Here is a 24,058-nt window from a genome sequence, read left to right on the forward strand (position 1 = left end):
CCATGCCCATCCATAGGCAGCATGAGGTGCAAGGCCAGCCATTCAAACACACAGCATCAAACACACACAGCAGTGATCCCTGAGTCCCAAATGCACAGATACACAGACAATTGATCAACACAGCATAAGCACAGTACAGACAAAATGCAATTGCAAACACACATGGTAACACATCCCCCAGGCTCCACCCCCAAAATCGCCAGGTATTTCCCAGCCCAGACCTTGCAACCCTGGTTTGCAGAGGAAAGGTTCTGATCTACCAATGGTTGGTGTCAAAAAGAACTTAAGCCTGTCTACTCAGAGAACCCTTTTCCATCCCCCCCCCCCACTGCAGTTCTAAGAAAGAACTTCACGGAAAAGCCGTTTCAGCCTATTGCCTCCCATCTGCGCCAAGAAAGCAATACAAGTGGGAGAATGCAAACAGATGAACCTGCATGCCTACCAATACCATTATATACATAAATCTGGTGTGACAACATAAAACACCCTACAGTTATTCCCACTTTTTATATATCAGACAACACAATGTTCTCATTTAGTCTTCCATTTAACTTGTTTAAAAGATCTATTATGGCTGAAACGACAGCATGTTTGAAGTTCTCTCTTTCTAAAAGCACCACTTCAAAAACAATGGAAACAGAACAGGCGATTCAGCCACTCCAACCAACTGATAAACACAGTCATGCTTTTCTACTGATTACATTACAGTGACTGCCAGAACACATTAGGCTGTTTTAATACAAACTTGTTATTTTTCAACTGCACAGTGTTCAGTATGCATATTAAGGCTACAGCCTACACAGAAAGTCCCAGGAAACCAAATTACTTCCTGTAATTAATATAAACATCAGTGTTAACAACACCATTGTCACCTTTTTAGTGCATTTTTGGCTTGGAATGAAGATTTCCAAGGACCAAAGCAAAAATAAAATGTCAATGCTGTTCTGAAACCACAGATAGAAGAGAATCACAAAGATGGGTGATCTTTGTGATTCTCTTCCCCACAAACACACTTGCTTTGCACTAATTTAGTAGTGATATGCATTGATATCTAGCTGAAAATATTTTTATAGGAAATACACGGATTTAAACTGCAAAACACCTATTCTGAAACCAATTAGTTTCAGAGTTCAAGGTACAGGTCTTCTCCCACAAAGCCTTTATGGCCTTGGACATGCATATCTGCAGAATGGCCTTCTCTGATCTACATTGCTGAAGCAACTTTCCCTCGTCTGAGCAAACCCTGCTGGAAATGCCACCCTGCAAATGGGTAAGGTCAACAGCTGCCCATACCAGAGCATTCTCTGTGGTGGCTCTCACAGGGTTGAACAGCTTGCCTGATAAGGTCAGGAAGGCTCCCAAGCTTCTGTTATTTCACAGAATATGCAAAACTGTATTGCTCAGGAGGGCACTTTTATAAAGAGAATAAGGTTATAACCCATGAACTACCAGGCAGTCTTTATTACATTGTTCATTCTAATACATATATATATATACACACACACATACATACATATACATACATATACACATACATACATACGTGTCCATTTTTGTGATCCAACTTTATTGTATGCACTAGACAGTTTTCTGGTGCATTCTCTAATACTGTAAATCTAGTTTTTATCACACTATTATACTGTTTCTATTGCATTATTAAACATATACTAACTCTCCTTGAGTATCATTGCAAAAGGCGGACTATAAAGTGAGAAAATAAATGCTTCCTCCCACTGCTCACTCCTGATGACAAGAAATTCTGTACTGTGCAGAATTTACTTATATTTACTAGCTTTAAAAAGCAAGAAAGAAAATATTTCTATAATATTTAAAAATATATGCCACATACAGGAAATGGGTTTTAAAGAAAGAAACTATTTTTCTGTTATTACCTGCTTACTGAAAAGATTTTCCAATTTGGATAAAGATTATGCAAACACACTTTTGTCACGAAAATAGTAATGAAGAATACAGGAATAAAGATAAGGAATAAAGATAATAAGGGGAAAGTGAATAAATCTATTTTACATGTGAATGGATCATGATGATTTACGGTGGAAGTATTATCCATACCAAGGTTCGAGTCTCTCTATTTGGATTCATTGACCCAAGATCCAACCATGATGGTTGGAACTAATGCAACAAATTCAGGATTTAGCAGGTTTTCACCTGTCCTTCCTTTATTCCAAATACTACTGCATTTAGTAAGTGAGGAAAAGGAATGCTGCCTGCATTAAAAGACTAATTATATGCCAACTACCGTGAAATATAATTTCCTAGCTAGCCAATGAAAATAGAGCACCGAGTCATCTAAAGCTCAATGGGAAATGAAGGTATGGGATGCAACCTGATGAAAAATCCAAATAAAACTTTCCCATCTAGATTTGTGAAAATGTAATTTCTATGACTTGCCCGCAGTTTTCCAAAAATCTTATAATAGGATAGACCAGAACAATACTGTAGCCTATATCTGTAATGACTTTATTATATAAAATTATGGCTTATAACTTACTCCTCTGAAATGAGGAATTAATTCCCAGCTGTTTTATCAGCTTGTAATAAGCTGTTTAGAAAGTATTGGTTGCTACAAGCACAAGGGGGAGAGAGAGTTACAATAGGAAATGAGGAATAATGAGGAAAATCATAGTTACTATTGAGGTATTGGCATGTATTTTTATGAACACAAGGAGCTGCCTTACCATTGAGCCAAGGCAGGTCAGTATTGTCTACTCTGACTGACAGCAGCTCTCCAGGGTCTCAGGCAGAGGTCTCTTGCATCACCTATTATCTGATCCTTTCACCTGGAGATGTTGGGGATTGAACCTGGGACCTTCTGCATGCAAAACAGATGTTCCACCACTGAGCTATATTATATGAAATTGCTTTAAACTGAGTAATAAAAAAGTAAAAGAATTTCCACAATAAAATGTTGTCAAAGTCATAGCTTTTGGTTGGAATTCCAGGTATAAAATGGCACTGTTATTTATTTCAACTTATAACCTACCCTCCTCCATATACAAGGCAGGGAGCAACACTTCCAATGACAACATTAAATTAAAAAAAAAGAATTAAAATATGCTAAACAGTCTAGCCTAATTAACAGTTGACATGTGGTGCATGAGGCGCAATCTAGTGTCTCTATGTTCGACACTGATGACATCTAAGAGTTTAAACATGCATTATATTTACTGCAAACTATTTAAATAAAAAATGGAAATAATTAGATAGTGAATTGTTTCAGTTCCTGCATTTTTTTAAAAAAGAAGCCCTGACCAATACAGTAGAAATGGGAATGGTGGTTCTTTCAAATACTGATTAAAAAATTTCAATAGGAAGTGGGAACAAAATTTCAATCTGGAAAGAAATCCAGGAGGTGAAACACTGCTACAGCACAACAATAGCACAATATTCCATGGTGTGTGGATACATTTTAAAATTATCTCTCAGCACAATCGTCATGGTAGGATTAGGTCTCAATCTAAGTGCAGAGTAGTAGCATTGGAATGGAGAGTATCTTCTCTGAGGCTTGCCAGAGAGAGTGTGGCTAGCATATAAATAAAGGCTGGCATATAAACAAACACAAACATAGGCTGCATCTTTGAGTTGCTATGTACATTTGAATTGCTACATACACTACATACTACAGTTTCTACATACACTACAGCCACTAGAGCAGGGGTGTCGAACTGACATAAATGAGACCTTGTTGGGCCGGGCTATGTGGGTCATAAAATGTAATTCCAGGTAGCAGAGATATAAACTTTATAAAGGAAACAAACACAAAGGGTTTTTTTAACTTAAAATAAAAACATCCTTAAAACATTAGCACTCTTGCAGTATTTTTTTTATTTAACAGTGTCTGATAACTGACACCTCTTGCTCTGAATTATTACATCAAAATGTCTGTGCTGTTGTAATCCTGAGTATGCTGTTCAGGTGCGTATCTGTAAACTGCAAACCTACAATGACGCAGCAGCAGCAAAACTGGAAGAAGCAATAGAAGGCAGCCAGTTCCACTGCAGGCCTGAGAGAAGCCCTCCGGGGGCCTGATCTGGCCTCCAGGCCGCATGTTTGACACCCCTGCACTAAAGTATTCACAAAGATAATTCACACAGGGTAATCCAATTGGATGCAGTCATGATTTGTGAACAGCAACTGCATACTGGCTTTGCAAGTGGAGACGTGAGCAAGGTTCATTTCACTGAATAGTGGCAGGGAGGAGCTCATATGCAATCAAACAGTACAACACATACAGCTCTCTCACACACAGATCCTATTCGTTATCCGGATATTTACAGGCTGCTTTTCTTCCCAATGGGGTCTCAAAGCAGCTTACAACCAGTGTTCCCTCTAAGCTGAGTTAGTGTGAGCTAGTTCACAGCTTTTTAGCCTCTGGCTCACACATTTTTGTCTTAGCTCAGGAAGGATGGCTCCAGAGCAAACTCATTCATGCAGTAGCCAAATTGCTGGCCCACAACTTCAATGCCAGTAGCTCACAAAGTTGAATTTTTGCTCACAAGACTCCACAGCTTAGAAGGAGCACTGATTACAACATGGTTTCAACCTCCCTCACAACAATCCTCTGAGCTCAATTAGGCTGAGCGACTGGCCCAGGTCACCTAGCATATATCCACAGCAAAGTGCAGGTTCAAACCTGTGTCTCCCAAATCCTAGTCCGACACGCCAACCACCACCTCACACCGACTCACTAGCAGACATAACCCCACTGCTATTGTATGCATGGCTGCTTGTGTACATTGCATGGGCTATTTATTTAGTTCCTCTTTACCCCATGCTTCCTCCAAGGAGCTCTCTCCACTCCTCCACTTTATCCTCACATCAACCCTGCGAGGCACGGTAAGCTACAAGTGAGTGACTGGTCCACTGTCACCTGGCAATTTTATAGGGATCTGTACCTGGCTCTCCAAGACCCTAATCCAACACACCACACTATAAGATAGGGATGGCAGCCTCCGGGTGGGACCTGGGGAGACCCCCAGAACTGCAGCTCATCCCCAGACTACAGAAATCAGTTTCCCCTGCAGCAAATGGATGCTTTGAAGGTGGACTCTATGGCACTGAGGTCCCTGTCCCCCCAGCCTCAAATCTCCCAAGAGTTTCCCAACCTGGATCTGGAAACCCTACACTGCCCCTCTCCCCAGCTGGTGGCCAGAAGGAACCTGGCAACCCTAATTTTTCTTTTGGCCCTCAGGGAGCAGTCAGCTTGTGATACCTCCCGTCCATTTTTCAAGGCCAGAGACGTTCAGAGGTGGTCTGCCATTGCCCGCCCGCCTGCCTCTCTGTAGCGACCCCGGCATTTCTTGGAGGCCTGACGCCCAAAGACTGACCGGGGCCGGCCCCGCTTTGCTTCCCCCAGATCACACGAGACGCGGGGGGGGGGGACACCCTAGCGGCCACGGAAGAAAGCGCACGCGCTGCGTTGTTATTGTACCGCCTTTCTCCAAACCGCTTTGCAGCCTGCAGGCTCCTGAAGGATTCGGGCCCGCAAAAAGAAAGCGCGGGGCAGGGTGCGGCCTACTCGAGGCGGAGGGAGCCCCCTCCTTCCCCTCCCCCGGCAGGGCCTACTGGCGGCGTCCTCCCGCCTCAGCCCACACCGCCCCCGAGCTCCGCCGTTGCTGCTGCTGCTGCTCCCGCCGACGACGACGGCTCACCTTCCCCCCCTCTCCGCTCCTCAGCCGGCCGGGCGTCCAAGTTGCCCGCCTGACGCGCTCGGACGGGAAACCCAGACCAGGCCGAGCCTCCAAACAACGCCTCTCGCGGCTTCCCGGCGCCGGAGCGAAACCTCGCGGGCCGCCTCAGAGCTCCGCGGCCTCCCCCGCCGCTTCCGGCATCGGGCTGCAAAGCAAAGGAAGGGGGCGACTTGCCGGGAAGGTCCGAGCGCGCGTCGGCAATATGGCAGCGGCGTCCACACGGGCTCAGGTGTTGGGGCTCTACCGGGCCCTGCTAAGGGAGAGCGAGAAGTTCACCTCCTACGGATTCAGGTAGGGAAGTTTCGGGATCGCCTTGCAGAAAGCCCTGGCCGCGCTTGCTCGGAAGGAGGAGGGTGCAACGCAGTTGACACGTGCATCGAAGTGTGGAGGGGATCGCAGCCTTCTGGAGAAACCGTAATAAGGATAGCTTGCGGAGTGCAGTGGCTAAACCCGATGGTGCGGGCGGGCTGTTGTTGTTGTTGTGGTAGTGGTGGTTTAAGTGTCATGGTCTGTACGCATTTAGCATAGGGTTTTTGGTGGTGGTGTTTTTCCTTTTAAAAAGATGCTCCCAAATTAGGGGATAAGGTTTTTATTTCTTTAATGATAATAGAGCTCTAACTTGCCTTGAACCTGTGGGAAAGGGTGAAATTAAAATCCTTGATGTTGGGTCTTCTGTCTGACCCAAAAACAAAGAATGCTAATTCTTGCCTCTTAGTACATTTTTGCTGCCCTGGTAGGTATGCTGGAAAAGGAGAACTTGAAGGGTGGGTGTTTCCAAATTCCTTTGAGACTAAGTCCGTAATTTGAAACCTACAAGCAAGGAGTTTAGCTCCAGTCTGAAAGTTTCTTAAGGGGAAAAAGCTAATGGAATTGATTTTTTTTTTCAAATCACATGACAACTTTTGCAGTAGCAACCTTTAAATCCTTCCATGTTTTCCTGTGGAACAAGGTTTATTGTGGGATGAGGGTTTGCTGTTTATGACTCTGGTTGCAAAAACAGTAAAGACAATAAATAAATAAATAAGATCTTTTTTCTCTCTCAACTTTTCCTTCTAATTTTTTTTTGGGGGGGGTTGGTAGCTCAATCTTATGCATGTTTATTTAGAAGTTATCCTGTTTTGGGGTGAGACTTACTTTCAGGGAAGAACACAAGATTGGATCATGTCATACATAATAATGACATTTCTTCTTCATTTGTTCTAAGCTATTCAAAACAGATATTACATATATTACCAAACTAATCCTTACAACAGCACGACAGGGTGGGTCAGAATTGTGAATGACAGGATAAATATAGCAAGCGCTAAGAAGAAATGCTGCGGTGGCTCAAGTGGTTAAGACGCTGAACTGCAGGCTGTGGAAGGTCAGTAGTTCAGCAGTTGAAGACCCGGGTGCCGCAAGACAGGGTGAGCTCCTGTCTCTAGTTCCAGCTCCTGCCAACCTAGCAGTTCGAAAGCAAGAAATTGCAAGTAGATAAATAGGTACCACTTCGGTGGGAAGGTAACAGCGTTCCGTGCGCCTCGGTGTTTAGTCATGCTGGCCACATGACCACGGAAACGTCTTCGGACAGTGCTGGCTCTTCGGCTTTGAAACGGAGATGAGCACCGCAACCCTAGAGTCGGATTCGACTGGCTTTCGAGCAAGGGAACCTTTACCTTTACCTAAGAAGAAATGGCCATCTGGTGAGTTTGAAGCTAAAGGGTTAATATCAGCAACTCTCTAGTACCCAACTCAGGCTGAATCTGCCTTTCCCACGGCGTCCCAGCCTTTTGACTCCATCTTCAAAAAAGCTGTCTACATTTGGTGTCGTTTTCACACCTCAAGAGTGGTAGCATACTTTTGCACATCCAGGACGGCTCCACTGTCATTGCACCTGTGCACTGCTTTAAAAGAATCTTCTCCAAACAACATTCAAACAAGCATAGAGAAAGACAGGGTCACAGCAGCATGACACTAATTTAAAAATGCAAATACAGATTCGACCTCTGTCTCCTAGACCAGTGATCTTCAATATTTCCAGACCTGGGACCTATCTTTAACACCTAGGTGGCAGCATCAGTCCCACTGAGCTACAAGCATATGACATCAAAACAGTACAACAGGAAGAGTGGGAGCTAGAGTTATGACCTCTCCAGTGTAAGTACAGCAGGAAAGGAATGCTGGGGACAGGAAACACAAGCCAGGCATCAGGTATTGTACTTCAGTGAGGAGCAAGCCAAGGCTTGGGGCCACAGAGGAATCCTCTCCCTCACTGAATGACCTCGCCTCACCTCTCTGTTGCTCTTCCCTTGCCCAGAAAGAGATGTGCAAGAGAGATGGTGGCCAGCCTTGTTCTCTAGGCATGCACTCTAGCAGCAGGTCCTTCCAAAAATCAACAAAAAATAAATAAAATGTCCGTTTTATAGGACTTGCAACCAATGTTCCCTCTAAGCTGTGGTCTTGTGAGCAAAAATTCTACTTTGTGAGCTACTAGCATTAAGCCTGTGAGCGAGCGATTTGGCTGCTGCATAAATTAGTTTGCTCTGGAGCCATCCTTCCTGAGCTAAGACAGAAATGTGTGAGCCGGATGCTAAAGAACTGCGAGCTAGCTCACAATAACTCAGCTTAGAGGGAACATTACTTGCAGCCCAGCAGATGAGGCTTGGTGACCGACCTGCGGGCCCTGACCCGTCGGTTGAAGGCCACTGTCCTAGACATTCTGCTCTGCTGACACACATTATAAGAGCGGATGACTGTGTTTAAAAACTTGCACATGTTGCCTGAAATCCTGCCCAGTTGAAGCCTTCCCTGTCATGTATACAAAACAAAATCTTATCACCATAGTGCACATCTTTCAGACTGCTTCAAAACCCACTTTTCTCTCTTGTATCTGCTACATACATAGTGAGTGTGGCTCAGTTCTTAGTGCAAAGTTTGCTAGGTTGTTCATTTAAATACCTCAGTGAAAGGCTGTGAAGGCTTCTTCCCCAGTCCTACTGTCTGTCTATCCACACATTTATGCGTTGAGTAGGTGCTCCTGGGATCTGTTTGTTCGGAAGAGGAGAGGCTGAGATAAACCACCCTGACCTCCTTCTAATACATAAATAAAGTAGGCAAGGGAGGGGATTGATTATGGGATGGACAAGCAGGCTGGAGAAGTTCTAGGAGCTTTGCCTCTTCAGTTTGGTGTAGTGGTTAGGAGTGTGAACTCTAATCTGAGAGAACCAGGTTTGATTCCCCACTCCTCCACATGTAGCTGCTGGCGTGACCTTGGGTCAGTCGCAGTTCTCTCAGAGCTGTTCTGGAAAGAGCAGTTCTCGAAAGAGCTCTCTCAGCCCCACCTACCTCACAGGGTGTCTGTCATGGGGAAGGGAAGGGAAAGGAGATTGTAAGCCACTCTGAGACTCCTTCAGGGTACATATCCAGTCTCTTCTTCTTCTTCCTCCATCAGGAAATTTTGAGGTACAGCACAGTTGTTCAGATGTGTAGCTTGGCAGTCTTTATGTACTGGGAATCCTGTACCTTGGGAGCAGTTTTCGTGCAATTGGTACCATAAAGTTTCAGTCAGTTGCATTCTGCATCATGTAGCCAAAAAGCAGAAACTCCAGAATATTAATGACTGTTTGATCATTTAAATGTCCTGGCAGATGCTGCATAATCACCCAACCACTTTGGACACAAGTGTCACCACCCTGGATCTCAATATTAAGTTGTAGCTTAAATACCATTGTGAGTAGCTGAGTCCGCTTGTTCAGAGTTCACATGTTAGGAGAAGACAAAGACTGTAATGTAGCAATAAATGAATTTTGTGCTACTTGGCACCCCCATTGTTTTTGCAGCTTCACTGCCTTTGGATTGCTTCTGAATTTCAACATGCCTATGCATTTTAGCTGTAGTGGGGCGGTATGTTTTTGTTAGTGAGGAGCTTTCTGGCACAGCACATTTAGGAAGCCATTTCACTGCGCTATGCACACACTTGGATCTGATCTGAAAACGGGAATATTTGGTTTACTGTTATGGTTTGTTCGTAACTGATGATTCAGTCAGAGGCACGAATAACACCATTATTGTCAATGTATTTATTTTTATTTTATCCTTCAATTCATATACTACTCGAACCCCGAAGGGTCTCTGAGCGGTTTACACACAATTTGGTTCCTAACTAGGGCCACAATTATAGAGGGGGTGAATTCCTACCTGCACCCGGCAGCAGGGCTTGTTGTCTAGCTCCTTCCGGCGGCCTCGGATGTCGGCGTTCCACCTCCAGTGTCCTGGGGCAGATCTCTTCCAGTTCAGTGGCTTCCTCCGGCTGGCTCATACGGTGCATGGTGCACGCGACCGCCACAGCTCCAAACATCGTCCCTTCGGCTCCGTCGCGCTGCGCCGACACGCCACCGCGCCTCCGCCTCTGCCGGATTCTGCCACTCAACGCTGCGCTCACAGGGCACTCCTCAGCCACTCCGTTCTGCTCCGCCGTCGCCACTCCGTTGCCGCCACCGCCGATGCCTCCGCTGCACACCCCACCGGAGAAGGGTGCCCCCTGCCACCTAGGGCAGGTACCCATTTATCTACTTGCTGGATGTTAATACTTTCGAACCGCTGGGTGGGTGGGAGCTGGGACTAGGGCCGGGAGCTCACCCCGGCCGCGGTGGGTCTCGAACAGCCATAGTGGCTGTTTGTTGATGTTATAGCAGGCGTTCTTACTGCCTGCGCCACTGCTCCCTTGTGTGAACCATGTAGCTAAAAGAACAGTTGCAGGCCTCTTCTGAGCTGGAGTTTGTTAAATTTAATAAAAGCGTTCTTATCCCATCCCGGAAGGGCTGTTCTTGCTGCTTTCCGTGTTTGAATTGCTTTTGTTTTTGTGTGCTAGTTTTGGTGCCTGGGTGCAGCAGGTGGTGGTAAAGTGAAGTCCAAAATGGAAGCGAAAACAGTTTAAGTGCAAATGGAAAAACAAGAGCTACAGCCTAGAGTCAGAGATAGGGTATAAGGACTTCTCAGAGAGATAAAGTACAGCAATGACAGATATTAGAAAATGATTTTCTGAAGCTGCACTTAATTGCCAAGGGCTTGATCTAGTCTGCTGGGTGCTTAGCACCCGTTTGTGGAGGACACTCAGAGTCTTATTTTTCCTTATCTTACCATCTGTGGGCACTTGTACACTGTGCAACAGGCCATCAGTCGTCTGTGAGTGCACCCGTATCCCCTTCCAGCCTTCCCTTTGACCTTGCTGCAAGTCACTCATGCTCCAACTTACGGTAACACACACAGAGTGGAATGGGAAGGCTAGACAAAAAATATGGGGAAAGTGCATAGAATGTTTTTTCACCCCATGGCCCATTATACTGCCTGTACATATCATATGCCTATAAAAGGGAAACAGGGCTCTGTTGAATTTGTGGGAATTCTCCCATGTGCAGGCACTGTGTTCGCAGTAGAGTTGTTTACTCCCTCCCTTCAGCATTTATAGTCACTGTCCTACTGACCGCAGATTTTGTTTCTAATGTACAGAATTTGACCTACGCCTCTGCCTTCAAACTCCTCATCTGTAACTTCTGCTGAATTTATTCATTGTATTTGTAGTCAAATAAGAATCTTTGGAACATGAAATGTGCTTTGTCTCCTTTTATAGTGATAAAAGATGACTTCTATATAATTGTGTATGGAGGTGGCAAGTGTGTTTTTTTTAATTCGGAGGGGGGGTGTTTTTGTTTTTTTGAGGTTCAGTTTTCATTCCATTGCTGCTTATATAATATTTTTTGCTTGGATACTGCTTTTATTTTGAGTGTTGGATGTATTGTTATCTAATACTCGTGGAGCAAGACTGGAGTAATTGTTGCATCTTCTTTTCCAAATGTAATGCAGTGAAGCCTCCATTTTGGTTTGCCTGTCTCTCCCCCCCTCCATTCTGATATCGGACCAGCATCTTTCTGCTAATATTAGTAGGCCAAATAAACAAGTTGATGACCTTCATTTATCACATAAAAGGACTCGGAGCTAGCAGAAAAGAGCAGGATTGCAGCGGATCTCACCATGGTTACTGACGAAAACAGCCATTTCAGAGAGAAGCAAGCCTTACCCTGTACCTGGGTAACATGCTGTGGAGCATATGTGGGGCGGGCAAAAGAAGATACGGGAAATTACAGGCCATGTGGCCTAATAACCATTCTAGGTAAATCAGTGGAAAATTGTTAAAACAGAATTAGTAAATCATATAGAGGAATAAGCCTACTAAGGAAGAATCAGCATGGCTCCTGTGAAGACGGAGATGGGAGTGTATTTTTCTTCAGAAAAGTTTCCATTTCTAAAGATTGTTTCACACAACTAATAATGAATGGAGGCCGTTGTCCATACAAAGGCAAGCTTGGCAGCTTCAAAATTGTAATTAACGTTTTCCAGGTTATTATCCCTAAGAATCATGTATGAGACTGTGCATGTATTGTTTAGGAGATAAAATTGTAAATACCTATAATAATCATAATTTAAAAAATTTAAGTTATGAATTCACCTGATTAGATATGGTAGTCAAATCAAAACCAAAGATAAAATTCTTATTTATAGTTCTAGTTCTCTTCTCACACAATGTAAGGGATTTTGGAATCGCTAATCTGATATGGAACTAACAAGTAACCTAAGTAATAGTATTGACAGTGACAGTGAAACTGTGGTGCTCCAGTGACCTCTGTGGAAGAGAGATAAATTCTGCTGACATAGATGAATAGACAACCAGGTCCGCAGCGTATCATGCACACTTCTTTGGGTGTGCTAAAATTACTGTGTCAAGAATTTCCTGCGCCATTGGGGGGGTTTTCTTACATTTAACCTAAGGGAAGTAGATGTCAAATTGTCTTTGCATTTTTTACAAGTAGTGTTCCCAAAAAAATAATATATATAATTCTCAACATGGCCCTCTCTGTCAATACATAAATCCAGAAACTGGAACCATGAACAGCTAAGACAGATCTTTGTGCAAACCTGAAAAAGACCCAGGTTTGCAGAAAATCCTGAAATCTAAAAAGGAGGGGAAATAATTAATTAACTTATTTTATGCCCTACCATTCTCCCCAGCGGGGGCACAAAGTGACTTATGTCATTCTCCTTTCCTCCCCTTTCCTCCCCTTTATCTTGTGAGATAGGTTAGGCTGAGAGACTGTAACTGGCCCAAAGTCACCCAGCAAGCTTCCATGACAGAGTGGAGATTTGAACTTGGGTTTCTCAGATCCTAGTATGACACTCTAACCACTACCCACGCTGGTTTGTTGTCTCCTGAGCAAGCCCCCTAAAATAATAGAAGCAGTGTCTGGGCCTTTAAGGATCAAATGCCCTCTGAAGTAGCCATTGTGGGGATTTCTAGGCAACCACGGCAATATTGCCAGCCTTCACACTTTGGTTTCTGTCAGTTAAAGCCTTTCCAAGGCTATTCTGGCCCCCCAGTCCACCCCTGCTCCCCTCTCTCCTGCCGCGGAGGGAGGCCTCATTGGGACCAGGCCCAGCAGCAAACATTGGGCAACTAACTACCATGCAGTTTGTGCAACTCACCTAGGTGCAGTAGGGACTACTACTTGATGCCTGTGTGGAGGCTTCCACTGGGCCTAGGCCACCACATAACTCACCTGAGCAACTTGTTACCACATGGCATTTGCACCTTTGCCAGACTTTCTCCAGGGAGAAGTTGCCAAGGTGAGGAAAATAGGGGAGGTTGAGAGCCAGCGTGGTGTAGTTGTTACAGAGTCAGACTAGGATCTGGGAGAACCAGGTTCAAATTCCCATTTTGCCATGGAAGAGTGCTGGGTGGTAGCCTTGCACCAATCACCTAATCTACCTCGCAGGGTTGTCAAGAGGACAAAATGGAGGAGAGGAAGATGGTATAAGCTGCTTTGAGTCTCCATTGGGGAGAAAGGTGAGGTATACATGGAGTAAATAAATAAAGCTGAAGACTGCGAGAGAAGATAAAAGGTTAGTTAGTGTGTAGGAATGACAAAAGGAAGTGGGCAAAGGGGTTGCCAGGAGAAGAAAGAGAGGAAATAGTGTAGAGAAGGGCGATATGGGGAAATGAAGTGACCTCTGTCAAGTCCTTGTGGGTTCCCTGCCTGTTTTCACATAAATTTTTGAATTTTTAATAGAAAATTCAAACCATGCTTGTTTCCCCCCCCAATCAAATATTATAGTTCAAGTATTTGTTGTTGATGGGATATAAAACTAGCACTGGAATACTTTTTCAATTGTGTTTCCTAGTTATACATCAAAATGAACATGCTGAATCAGATCATGCTCTGCTTTAGGTATCAGATAATTTTCTGAAAAAATTCTCCAGTTTAATAAATTTTTCTGGGAAATTCCACACAACTATGTAAAACATCCTGTCTCGTGTTTTTTAATAATTCTATAAAAGGGTTAACACTTGGCTAGAGCGATGTGGTATACGTATTTAGACTTCCAAAAAGCTTTTTTTATACAAGCCCCTGGAGGGGGATTGATTTTTTTTTTAATACTACAAAAACTACCAAGAAAAATATGGATAGGGGAACTACAATTAGGGAGAAAGGAAAGGCAACCCACACTAAACTAAAAACCCAAGGTTAGGAGATCATTCCCTGTTAAACTACCGTTAGTAAACAATATACTTTGTGAGAACCTGACTTTCTAAGCTTATATGTTAGTATGTTACTTGTTATGAGAAGATTTCCCAAGCATCTCCTCCAGCTCGCTTCATAAAGGCAATTTCCAGAGTCCAGAGTATAGCCTTTACATCTATACTAAAGCACTCTAAAATCTTAATAGCTTCTTAGACGTTCACTCCAAATTCTGCAGCTCAGTCTTCCTCCGTCCAAAGGGATAAAACCGCCAGTCTTAAGCCTCTTCCTCTCTGGTCTCGCCCTCGGGGCACAGTGGCATCTCAAAGATTTCTTGATTGTGAAGGGAAACTCAAGCTCTTTTTTCTCAGCAGGATTTAAGATGACACTTTCTAAGAACACTTGCAAGGAAGGAGTTAAGTCCTTGTAAATCTTTCCTGTTTCTCTTGTGCTTTTTCTCAGGGGGGGGGGTTCACTTCAAGTATCCGTTTACAATTGTTTCTCCTCTCCCCCCTTCCTCCATTTATGTAAATGCATCTGAGAGGTGTCCCTCTCTCAGCACGGTTCCAATCGCTCAGAAAGTTTTTTCTTTTGGGGGGGGATTTTCTCTTCTGAAGACAAATCGCTCATTTTAACTCACAATTCGCTCCTTAACTCACAGTTCATTGTTGGTCTTTATCTTGACCACGCTCTTAATCACTCCTCTGCTAGCTCTCCTGCACTTGACTGGATTGACACAGCTTGTGGCCTCACTAAGAGGACGCAGTCAGCGAGAGGGACCGTCAGGGCGGAGGGGAGCCTCCATCTCCCCGCAATTAGCAGGAAAAGAGGCTCATCCTCAAAAGCCCTGTGGCCTGGGAGTTCCCCCTGAACTCCCGTGGGGGGGCCGATCCAGCAGCACCTCTCCCCCCCGCTGCTGTGCAGTGTGCCTTCCTAGAGAGCTGGGAAAGGCGTCCGCCATTGCTGTGCCGTAGACCCCACCTCGACTTCCAAAAAGCTTTTGACAGAGTTCTTCACCAAAGGTTCCTGAGTAAATTTCACACGTTGAGAAGCAAAGAGTAGGAATAAATAGATAGCTTTCACAGTGGTGGGAAGTGAGCAGTAGAGTTCCACAGGGATCAGTATTGGGATCAATGCTGTTTAATTTTGGTAAGTGATCTGGAATCGTGGATGAACAGTGGAGGGACCAGTTTTGCAGATGACGCCAAATTATTCAGGATGATGAGGGCCAGATTGTACTATGAAGAGCTCCAAAAGGATCTCTCCAAACTGGGTGAGTAAGAATGCTGCAAAATTCCTAATTTAAAAAATATATACAGGCAAGGTCTGACCTGGCAGTGACTGACCAGGAAAGAGATCTTGGCACTGAGGTGGATGGCTAATTTAAAATGTCAGTATGTTTCATTGTATCAGCAGTGGGAAAAAGCAAATCCTAAATCAGGGATTAAATTAGGAAAAGGGCTAAAAACAAAGCAAGCAATATTGTAATTTCCTTGTATGTGTTTCTTGTGTAGTAGCATTTGGAATATTTTGCACAGTTCTGGCTGTGAAATCCCAAAAGGGATAACGAAATGTTGGAAAAGGTGTAGAGGGACAAGAGAACAAAAAGGCTGTGCAATATGCTAATATATGTCTTTATATAAACCACAACAACAATAATCAAAGCACTTTTGCAGTCATCTATATCTTTTACAAAAATATCAATTTTAATTTTAATACAGATATAAAGTCCAGTATTCAATATCTGTGTTTTATGAAGTCCAAAATTCAAAGAACGTCTAATATCTGTATTCTAACAAAGTTTCCAGGTAATATGTTCGTTTCTGAGGTCTTCCTCAGAGAAGGACCAAGATACAGGAGGCTACAATGAAACATTCATGTGGGGAAAGTGTAGAAACATCATCTAACATGATCAAGGGGTTGACGCACCTCCCCTAGACTAAGGAGTTTGTGGCTTTATAGAAAAGATGACTGAGAAGAGACATGTATAGATAGAAAGTGGATAGAGAGAACTGTTTTTCCTTCTCCCATAATACAAGAATTTGCAGGATAGATGAAAAAAAGTACTTTTTCACTCAAGATTAGTTAGCTTGTGCCCTGACCTGGATAGTCCAGGCAATCCAATCTCATCAGATCTCGGAAGCTAAGCAGGGCCGACTCTGACAAGTACTTGGAAGGGTGACCTCCAAGGAATACCAGAGGTGGGACACAGAAGCAGGCTAATCAAACCACCTCTCTCAGAACATGTCCAAGCCTCCAGTAGGGGTTGCCAGAAGTCACCATTACTTCCAGGAAAGCCCACAAACACACATACTTGCATGCATACACACACACACACACAAAATCAAGATTAGTTAGCTTGCAAAAATCACTGCCACAAGATGTAGTGAGAGCCACTAGTTCAGTTGATTGTAAAAGGAGTTGAGATAAATGCATGGAGAGCAGGTCTATCAGTGGCTATTTGCCATGATGACTGAATGCTGCTCACATATTTGGGGGGGGACCTGAATACCAGTGCTCTGGGGGGCAACAACAAGAGGGTTGATCTCCATGCTCTCTTTGTAGGCCTTCCAAGGGCAACTGTTTGGTTGCTCTTGGATACTGGACAGGGTGTGCCATTAGTCTGAGCCAGCACAGGTGCTCTTGTGTTCTTACTTCTGGAACCTATCACCTTCCCCTTTCCCCTTGAGTGCACAGTACACGTGTTCTTGGGATGTTTGTTGCTCAACATGGGCATTCTGCTGTTGGGTCGTATTGCCGAATGCTTGATTATCTTTTGATTGCTTGAATTTGATAATTCTCCAGGCCATCTACTTCTGTTGTTCCCCTCTATAAACTGTATTACTGTTTTCACTTCCTCCAGATTCTCAGTATTTCTTTGAAACTTGTATATGAGTTTTGCCAGCAAGTCCCTTACAATTGTTAGTGCGGGCCACTGCCCAGACTGAAGCATTCCTTTAAATCAGGTGTAGAACCCAGAACAATAACTCCTTTGGCACAGGAGTGAGGGGGAGCAGAAGAAACACTTGTGGAGTCCCCCAAGTTTGCAGGAAAATCTGTTTAGGGTTGGTGTGTCCCCAATCCATAGATCTAGATATCTGCAGATGGGGGCCACACATTGCTATAAGATAAAGGAAAAGAATTCTGATTCTGGAGGTCCCTGGTTCAAATCTCACCTCTAACATAAACTCATCAGGTGACCTTAAGCAAGCCATCCTTTGAGAAGAGAAGAAGAGCCCCGCTGGATCAGACCAGTAGTCTGACTTCCTGTCTCACACAGTGGCTATAGTTACTCTGGAAGGCCAACAACAGGGCACAGTAGCCAATGCTACTTCTCCTGATGTTACCTTCTAGCAGTGGGATTCAAAGGTTTATTGCCTCTGAATGTGGAGGTTCTCGCTCTGCAAAACAGGGATAACATTACTGATTTAGCTAGCAGGGATTAGTAGGGTTAATGTATGTGAAGCATTTGCAACACTGACAGAGATGATACATATGGGACGTGAAATTACTAAGTGTTGTTACCATTGTTTCAGCAAGTTACTTAAAACTTTTTCCCTCTGCATTGTTATGACTGTTTTACAATTTGTTTATCAAAGTTTTGACAACCTTGTGGATGCTCCCTTGTTTATCTAGGACATATGCCATCCGAAGGATAAGAGATGCCTTCAGAGAAAACAAAAACCTGAAGAATTCAGCAGAAATTGAAACCCTAGTGAACAATGCAAAAACAAATCTGGAAATGATACACCGACAGGTAAGCCTGGTCTCCATCCCAGTTTAGCAGAGCATTGCAGAAATGCTAAAGTGACTCTTACAAAGTGCAGACATTCATGCCACAACATGTTACAGTGCAATCCTAAACAGAGTTACATTCTTCTAAGTCTGTTAAGATCAGTGGTCTTAAAGGGTGTAACTCTTCTTAGGATTGCACTCTAACAGGGTGTAAGAGAACCAAATGTTATTCCCTTGTAAGAGAACCAAATGTTATTTCTTGCCAAAGTGTGTGCTACCAGCATGTCATCCCTCCGCCTAATGTTTTACAGTTGGAAGAAGAAGAATAAGAAAGTGTGTGTGTGTGTGTGTGAGAGAGAGATATTTCCTTTCATTGAAGCCCAGTGAACATATGAAACTGCTGTATACTCACCCAGTTGTTCTAGCTCAGTATTGCCTGCTTGGAGAGATGGTGGCTCTCCAAGGTTTTAGGAAGATACGGGTCTTTTCTACTGCCTGCAGCCTGAGATTTTTGAACTGGAGATGTAAAGAACTGGGCCTGGGGTCTTCTTTAGCTTAGTTTTGTTTTGTTTTATTATTACAGTCTTAAGACCAGCATACAATATAAACATAATATGAGAAAGTGAGGAAAAAACCCAGAGATAATATACAGAGTAAAAATCTAAATTACATTTTTTTTAAATGCGACTCCCGCAATCTAAGAATCAATGCACAAAACTCAGCAACTGCATGTGTAATCTCTGCATTCTTATCTGATAGAAGCCAGTGAAGCCTTGCTTTGTTGGTATTAACGTGACCAGGTATCCTATCAACTAATGGTGTAATAATTTTAAGACGAGCCTCTCTGTAGAATGGGCAACTGAAAAACATATGCTCTACCAATTCAACCTCGTGTGAAAGGCGTGAACATAGCCTTTCAGGGTAGGGGGGTTTATTGTCCCTGCCTTGAATAACCGCAGATGGAAGGGCAGAACATCTAGCTAGGGCAAATACCCTTCTAGAGTTGGGGTCTTCTCTATTCAAAGCCTATGATGGGCCACTGAGCTATGGCCCCTGCATTCTTTGTGGATTATAGTGCAGGAACAATATAATGTGTGTGTGTGTGTGTGTGTGTGTGTGCGTGCGCGCCAATATCATAATGCCCCTGTATAAATCAATGGTGCGACCTCTTTTGGAATACTGTGTGCAATTCTGGTCAACACACCTTAAAAAGGATATTATAGCTTTGGGAAAAGTGTAGAAAAGGGCAACTCGAATGATAAAAGGGTTGGAACACTTTCCCTATGAGGAAAGGTTAAGGCGCTTAGGGCTCTTTAGCTTGGAGAAACGACGACTGAGGGGTGACATGATTGAGGTTTATAAGATTATGCATGGGAAAGAGCAGGTAGAGAAAGAGGTACTTTTCTCCCTTTCTCACAATACAAGAACTCATGGGCACTCCATGAAATTGCTGAGCGGTCGGGTTAGAATGGATAAAAGGAAGTACTTCTTCACCCAAAGAGTGATTAACACATGGAATTTACTGCCACAGGAAGTGGTGGCGGTTACAAGCATGGACGGCTTCAAAAGGGAATTAGATAAGCATATGGAGCAGAGGTCCATCAGTGGCTATTAGCCACAAGGTATAGATAAGGGACTCTGGGGCAAGTGATGCTCTGTCATCTTGGTGCTTGGGGGGGTCAACAGTGGGAGGGCTTCTAATGTCCTGACCCCACTGGTGGACCTCCTGATGGCACTGGTATTTCTGGCCACTGTGTGATACAGAGTGTTGGACTGGATGGGCCTTTGGCCTGATCCAACATTGGCATCTCTTATGTTCTTATGTCTTACTATTTGCTTTCAGTAAAAATCTCCATGCTGATTATGCTTGTTACTCATTTGTGGTGAGAGCACTGACCTTGACAGTCCAGTGGTCTGGAATACACCCTCCATCATGCACACAGCTAGGATATCACATTGTCCAAGCCCAGTCTGCATGCACATTATTTTGAACACACAAGAATGCATGAAGTTGTCTTATACAGAGTCAGACCACAGACTGTCAAGGACAGTGCTCTGCCTGGCTGTTGCTCTCCATGGGCTCACGTAGAGGAGACGTTTCTCATCCCTTCTTTAACTAGAGATGCCAGGAATTGAAGCTGTGGGACCTTCTGCATGTAAAGCAGATGCTGTACCATGGCCTTTCCACAGAAGAAAGTGTGGCTTGCAGTGCAGCCCTAAGGAGAGTTACACTCTTGTAAATCCACTGGAGTCCGTGGGCTTAGAAAGGCACAACTCTGTTCAGGATTAGAACAAAGTTTTTGAGTCCAGTGGCTCCTTTAAGACCAACAAAGTTTTATTCAAGGTGTGAGCTTTCGTGTGCATGCACACACTCAGTCTGAGGAAGTGTGCACGTACATGAAAGCTCACACCTTGAATAAAACTTTGTTGGTCTTAAAGGTGCCGCTGGACACAAACTTTGTTTTACTGCTTCAGACCAACACCGCTACCCAACTGAATCTGTTTAAAATTGTTATGTTATTGTCGCTCACTCTCTCCCAATCCCAAAATGCTACATCCATTTTAGTAGGATTGCTATGTGAAACATGATTACAAGACATCGCAGGTACCTCTTAGATATTGCCTGTGATATCCTTAGGCATTTTATGCCACGTTTCTTTTCAGAAGATTCAAGATGGCTAGCAAAACCTATAACATCACCATCAAAGTACAATGAATGTATGCATGTGAATTATGTCAAATCTGTTCTTGAGTGGAAAATAATAGCTGGTAGCATGCAGTAGATTTTGTTTTCAGACCTAGGTTTACTGTGATAAATGAAAATGAGCTCGGAAAATGAATTTTCTGGTTGCAGAGGGAGCCTTGAATGCTAAAGTCGTTTCCTCATAGTATAAAACACTAGGGAAAAGGCCCGTTCTGGAAATAAATACAACAGCCTCTAGAAAGAGGCTCTGGGCAGGTGCCCTGGCCTTGGACACTCTGTGTCAATTTGCTGTGGTGACCTCAGCAGGGGATAATGGCACTGAGTCCACCATTTTCTCCAGAGGAACTGATCTCTACTACCTAAAGAACAGTTGTAATTTTGAGTGATCTCCAGCCCTCACCTGGAGATTGGTTGGTTTGGAGAGCGGAGTCTGTGGCTTTGTACCTGTCCGAGGTCCCACGCCTCCTGAAACCTCACCCTCTCCAGGCTCCATCCCTCACATCTCCAGGAATTTTCCACCAGGAGTTGGCAACCCTATTTCCTTCCCAGCCAATCATCAACCTACCTTTATTTCCCCCTCACTCTTCAGCTTTCTACCCCCCACACACCTGCAGCCTCTCCCGTGCTCTGAAGCCCTGACTGCTACGTCACATTGGCTGTCATACATTTTCTCCAGGGGAACTGATCTCTGCCATCTGGAAAGCAGTTGTAATTCTGAGTGATCTCCAGCCCTCATCTGGAGATTGGACACATTTTACCTCAGAACAGCAAACTGTTTAGAATGTTAGAGGCAAAAGCCAATTAGGTCGCATATGCAAACGACCTCTGTGTTCCGAGGCAGAGGCCAATGAGACTGCATATGCAAATAACCTCTGTGTTCTGACTGGCTATGGGAAGAAGGGGAACAGCAAACTGTTTAGAATGTTGGATGCGAGACTCAAGCAATGCAGCCAGTGGATAGGGACAGATTCTGACTGACACACCAGGGCGCCAACCAATTCTGTAGCGTGTGGAATGTTCTAGAGATGCTCTTGTAAGGGAGATGCTCTTGTAAAACTGGCAAATAACTCATGCTTCCTTTTTAAAGGAAAACATTGCTAATGAGCAGGTCCATGAGTTGGCTCTCACAATCCTAAAGCACATTTATTAATAGGGATAAAGACAGAGTTTTTGTGATGTCTAAACCCATATAGATGCAGTTTTATTTCTTGGATATAATTACATTTTTTGAATGAGAACTATTAGAAGTATTCACATTTTTTTCAGCTTAATGCACCCGTTCAGTCTCCTAATAACAGAATAAGTCAAATAGTAACGAGTTGTCATAAACCTGGGCTTTCCACAGTGTAAAATTTAAGACATGCATTCAGTACACTGTGTTAAAACCAAGTCAATGGAGCAAATCAAATATTAGATGTGTTCTGCAGTTTGGAGATTTATTAAGATGTAGCACATCTCCTTTTGCTGACTTTTTTTCCATGGCACATCGATGGAAATTAAATAATATCCCAGCTGCCTGGCAATTCGTTGCTTCTGTGAAATCAAATTTATATTCGCTTTACATGTTAATTTATGGTTTAGTCATCAAAGTGACCGTTGGCTTCGGTGCTTCATAAATAACTACTGGAATCAGCCAAGGGGGGAATGTGAAATTGTGACAAATTACTGTCATTTTGTTCATGTCATTCATGGGATTTGGCTGAATTTTGACAAAAGTAGCTTTTCAAAGCTAAAAAGCACAAAAGAGTATTTATGTCTGCTGGCACGTTTATGTGTTTTTGCAGGTTATTGGTTTTTAGTTTAAATTGGCTGAAGGAACAGAGCACTTTTCCTTTCTAAATGGTTTTCATGTGCTTTCCTCAAGAGCTTAGGGGGAAAAGTTTGATTTACGTCTTGATGGTAAGCGCACCTTACTTGCCATCAATTACCAAAGGTACACAATGAGTAGTTAAGTAGATCCCTCAAAGATGCCATCCCAGGGAATTGGGCTGAGAAAGACTCCTGCTTGATATCCAGAAGGATTTCTACCAGTTTGATCTTCTGGGCTTGATGGTCCAACTCAGTGTAAGCCAGATTTCAGTAGCTAATGTCAAATGTGGAGCTGTAGTCAGGGTAATTTGCAACTGAGATGTTTCGTTGGAGGCCATTGCTACTCTGCCCAGAGGAACAGTTAAGCTGCAGTGCTGTCTGAAGCCCACCTAAATTTCACGGAAGTCCAGAGATTGTTGTAGAGACTCCTTAGCTGAAGACATTCTATCTCTTTCCAAGAGGAGAATCTTGCCTTCCTTGTGCATATCATCGAACAGAGATCAACAAGCATGGTTTGGTGGACAAGCAGAAGCTACAGTTTGGCAGTTTGAGTGTAACAGCAAGCTACGAACTGGTGCAAAAGTGAGGTACTTGGCACCCACAAAGGAAAGAGGAAGGGAGCACATGAGTCCAAACCGTGTGAAGCGGACCAGCCGTATCTGCCTGTGAATGTCCTCTGTGGTATGTAACACGAAGAAGGGCCATAGTTCTTGTTGCATGTATCAAGTGTCTTGTAGAGAGCCAGTTTGGTGTAGTGGTTAAGAGTGCAGAGACTCTATTCTCCCTCTGAGGTGGAGGACATCTTGTGGGTGATTCCCATCCATCACTTAGGGAGGCAAGACTAATTTCAATTACTTCCTGTTTCCTGTAGTGGGAGTCACCCTAGGCTCAGTTCTTTTCTTGCCTCAGAAGGGAGAGCAGCTAGGTATAGGCTCTGCCTAACCCTATCTTTCTGAGTTAACTTACTTTCACTTTCTCCTTCCATCTTTGCTGTTCCCTCTCTCTGAAGAAACTTAAGGGGGGGATCCTTTTCTTCTTCCTTCCTATATGTTATCCTCTTTTCTCCCCCCCCCCTTTGGAAGTTGAGCATTGCCGGGCCGGTTGCTCTCTTAATGGGAGGGGGATCTCACAGACCGCTTTCCATGGCATTAAGAGAGGATAACAATGGATTTCTTTCCACTCCGGAGATGGAGGCCGTGGCGGTGGCCGACGCTCAACCAGCAGAGCAAGGCGAGGATGGCATTCCAAAGCGCGCCAAACAGCTGCACACCCCTGCAGAGCAAGGCGAGGATGGCATTCCAAAGCGCGCCAAACAGCTGCACACCCCTGCAGAGCAAGGCGAGGATGGCATTCCAAAGCGCGCCAAACAGCTGCACACCCCTGCAGCATTTATGGAGCCCGCACCAGCCTCAGCGGACATTTTGGAGTCCACTGGCCACTCTATGCTTTAAGACGGGAATGACGAGCAGAGCCTAATCCCGCACATGGCGCACCCCGAGACCTATGGTTCAATGTGGTTCATCGAGTTAGGCGTGATTGTGCCAATAATG

The 24,058-nt window shown here is 44.0% G+C and overlaps 1 protein-coding gene across 1 annotated transcript in view; it reads left to right on the forward strand.

The window, feature by feature from the left end:
- Window positions 1–5,460: 5,460 nt before the first annotated feature.
- LYRM4 (LYR motif containing 4) overlaps window positions 5,461–24,058 on the forward strand; it is a 98,190-nt gene continuing 79,592 nt past the window's right edge. The window contains exons 1-2 of the mRNA XM_015421161.1: window positions 5,461–6,002; window positions 17,897–18,017. Coding sequence (XP_015276647.1) covers window positions 5,914–6,002; window positions 17,897–18,017 — 210 coding nt within the window. The 5' untranslated portion in view covers window positions 5,461–5,913. The remainder of the gene's footprint in view (window positions 6,003–17,896; window positions 18,018–24,058) is intronic.

This window comes from Gekko japonicus, unplaced genomic scaffold (assembly GCF_001447785.1).
Source record: "Gekko japonicus isolate JY-2015 unplaced genomic scaffold, Gekko_japonicus_V1.1 scaffold366, whole genome shotgun sequence".
NCBI classification, from domain to species: Eukaryota; Metazoa; Chordata; class Lepidosauria; order Squamata; family Gekkonidae; genus Gekko; species Gekko japonicus.